The 3,046-nt window shown below is 31.6% G+C and overlaps 1 protein-coding gene across 1 annotated transcript in view; it reads left to right on the top strand.

The window, feature by feature from the left end:
• Nucleotides 1-3,046, top strand: part of LOC107745703 (transcription elongation regulator 1-like protein) — a 98,801-nt gene that overhangs the window by 92,505 nt on the left and 3,250 nt on the right. Inside the window, exons 9-11 of the mRNA XM_016559630.1 lie at nucleotides 1,243-1,312; nucleotides 2,313-2,421; nucleotides 2,651-2,740. Of these exons, the coding sequence (XP_016415116.1) occupies nucleotides 1,243-1,312; nucleotides 2,313-2,421; nucleotides 2,651-2,740 (269 nt within the window). The remainder of the gene's footprint in view (nucleotides 1-1,242; nucleotides 1,313-2,312; nucleotides 2,422-2,650; nucleotides 2,741-3,046) is intronic.

Genomic DNA, 3,046 nt, shown 5'->3' with positions numbered 1-3,046 from the left:
ATTTATTTGATCAAAAATACAGTAAAAACATAATATTGTGAAATATTTTTCCATTTTATTTGTAAATATAAAATATATGCAAATGTAAATACAAACAGGAATAAATATGTAATTATTACTGTGATGGCAACGCTCAATTTTCGGCAGTCTTCAGTGTCACATGATCCTTCAGAAAGCATTCTAATATGCTGATTTGCTGCTCAAGAAACATTTATTATTTATTAATAAACATTTGTGCTGCTTAATATGTTTGTGGAAATAATTATTTTCAGGATTATTCGATGAATAGAAAGTTCAACAGAACAGCATTTTTGTGAATGGAAATCTTTTGTAACATTATAAATGTCTTTACTGTCATTTTTGATCAATTTTATGCATCCTTGCTGAATAAAAGTAATCTTTTTTTTTTCTTTTTTTTTTGCTGACCTCAAACTTTTGAAAAGTAGTGTATCCATCCATTTCTTCATGTTGAAAGGAATGATCTGGATTTAATATAAGGTATCAACTTCATTTTTCCTCGAAATTTTTTTTTTTTTTTTTTTTTTAAACCTTACTGACCCCAAACTTTTGAACAGTAGCATACCTGCAAATACTAATGAGGTCATGTTGGCAAGCCCTACTGTAGCCTCAAGGAAAGACTCATTTATGTTCAGATTAAGTTGCTGAATCAGTGAAATGTAACTCATGACTTTATGATATGAAATACAGGTGCACAGTCTGTAAAGGGATGAACTTGGCTGAAAGTTTAATCCTCACAGTGTGATAATGATGCTCAAGTAAAAGTTTAATACACCCACCAACTGCAGAACTGGTGTTCTCGTGGATTAACTAAAAGCAGTAATCCAATGAAGCGGCTCTGCAAATATTGAATTAGTCTGGATCTTGTCTGGAAGTTATTATACGGTTGGCTTGATTTCCCAGAAGGCTTTTCATATTTATTGATTTAGTTTTATTGCCATTTCATGGAGATTATCTATTTGATGACCTTAATCTATTCAGCGTCTAAAATTTAAATATGTCCAAGTAAATTAGTTCTTATTGTACTTTTCGGATTAACAACCTGGCATGAGCCAGGTATATCAATTCAGAAGAGCTGGAGTTATGTGCATAAATAAAACTTTACAAACTTGTTGCATATTTTTACTAATTTATCACTTGTTTCTTTTGATAATCTGTTTACAATGTTAAATCCAAGTACAGTGTATATATACTGATCTACAGCATGTTTTGTTCCATCAACAGACGATGGCTCAAATGCTGATGATGACGACGACGATGAAGAGGAAGGTAGTTCAAACACCAAGCGCTACAAGTAAGTATAGGGCCGACCCATGTAAAATATGACAGCAGATCTTAATCTGCTTTAATTGATGAGGAGGATCTTGTATCAGATGTGTTGCATTTCACTCACCTTAATAATCGCAGCTCAACAGGAAGTCTTTAGTTTTTGGTGGGCAACATCTGCACTCACAGCATGATGCGAATTTCTCAATCTGTCACTCTTGGAGATGATTTCAATTGAACAGTTGGGTGTTTGAAATACTCCCAAATGTCTGTGTGGAGAAAAGAAAACACTTTACATTTCAAGAATAATTCAGTTTTTTTGCATATTTCATTTACAACAGTTTTTGATTTCATTTGTTTCTGTTTTTTTTTTTTTTCCTTGTGGTCTGAAATACTGGTTGGCTGGTATGGATTTTTTTAATGCCCAATGAAAAAGGTCATTCAAAATGTAGTTTTATAATATAAGAAAAGAAAAAATATATATATATGCACGACTTATGTCTGTGTTCAAAACTTCAAGCATTTAATCATAAGTCTTTAGATCAAAAAGTTTTGAAGATGAAGAGAAACAAAGTATGTCCAAACTTTGCAGTGTATGATAAAAATTAATGATAGCAAAAGAGGCACAGTCAGATTTGCTGAAATGGCATGAATATTTAATTCACACAATATTTACTCTAAAATATTTGAAGATATTTGAGTGAGTTATATTACCATCATAATAGTTTGTGCAGAATCAATGCTGTAAAAAAATATTTTCTGAAGTTGTAAATAAAACAAAGATTATTGGAGTACAAGAAAATCTTTTTTTTTAGTTTTTCTACTTAAAATTGTCATGTTTAATTCAATGTGTTACTTGCTGTTTCTTTGTAATTGTTTTAGAAAACTTTTGACATTTTTTTTTCTGAGTGAAAATATCAATTTAGTGTTTTTCTAGTGTAGTGTTTCTACATCAATTTTTTCAATGTATTGGACAAAATATTAACAGAATTACACATCAGAGCTGTTGTATTTCCATTCCTTTAAAGACTGGACCATCCTGTTGAGTGTGAAGGAAAAAATGGATCATCTCTTCGGATGGTTTTACCGCTGGAGCTCCGGATCGGCCACTTCAGAGACATGCTTCTGGAAAGAGGGGTGAGAAATCCAGTGATAATAATGAAACTTCAGCCTTAAAGAAAGAAAAAAAATGAGATAAAAGTTAATGCAATCGTTCACCCAAAAATTTAAATTCTGTCAGTACTTGGCCCACCAAAATAGTGCAGACTTTGTATATTTGCACACACTGTGAATCTTGAAATGAAGTGGCTTAATTGACATGCGTTTGTTCTGGATGAGGATCATTCATCCTGTGTATTTTGAACAGGTGTCTGCGTTCTCCACCTGGGAGAAAGAACTGCACAAAATTGTATTTGATCCACGGTACCTGCTGCTGAGTCCAGAGGAACGAAAGCAGGTACGACACAAAGGTTTCACATCAGCCTCAATCAACCTCAAATATTAATAGAACTTCAAACTTCATTACCTCTACATTTCCACAGACCTACTGTGGCTTTGAAAGTACTATTAGATGGTAGTAAGACCAAATGTCCTGCATCAAGGTAACTGTATATCACAAAGAGGATGACTTATACACTGAAAATTATTTATATATTGAATATATATATTTTTTTATTTTTAATATTGATGAAATATTTAATATTTTTTAATAAATATTACAAATTAAAACAAATCTCTTAAATATATTTATTTATACATTTTA

The sequence above is a fragment of the Sinocyclocheilus rhinocerous genome, unplaced genomic scaffold (assembly GCF_001515625.1).
Source record: "Sinocyclocheilus rhinocerous isolate Xijiao unplaced genomic scaffold, SAMN03320098_v1.1 scaffold1309, whole genome shotgun sequence".
NCBI lineage: Eukaryota > Metazoa > Chordata > Actinopteri > Cypriniformes > Cyprinidae > Sinocyclocheilus > Sinocyclocheilus rhinocerous.
Note: the sequence above shows the minus strand (reverse complement) of the source record. Positions and strands in the feature narration are given on the sequence as shown.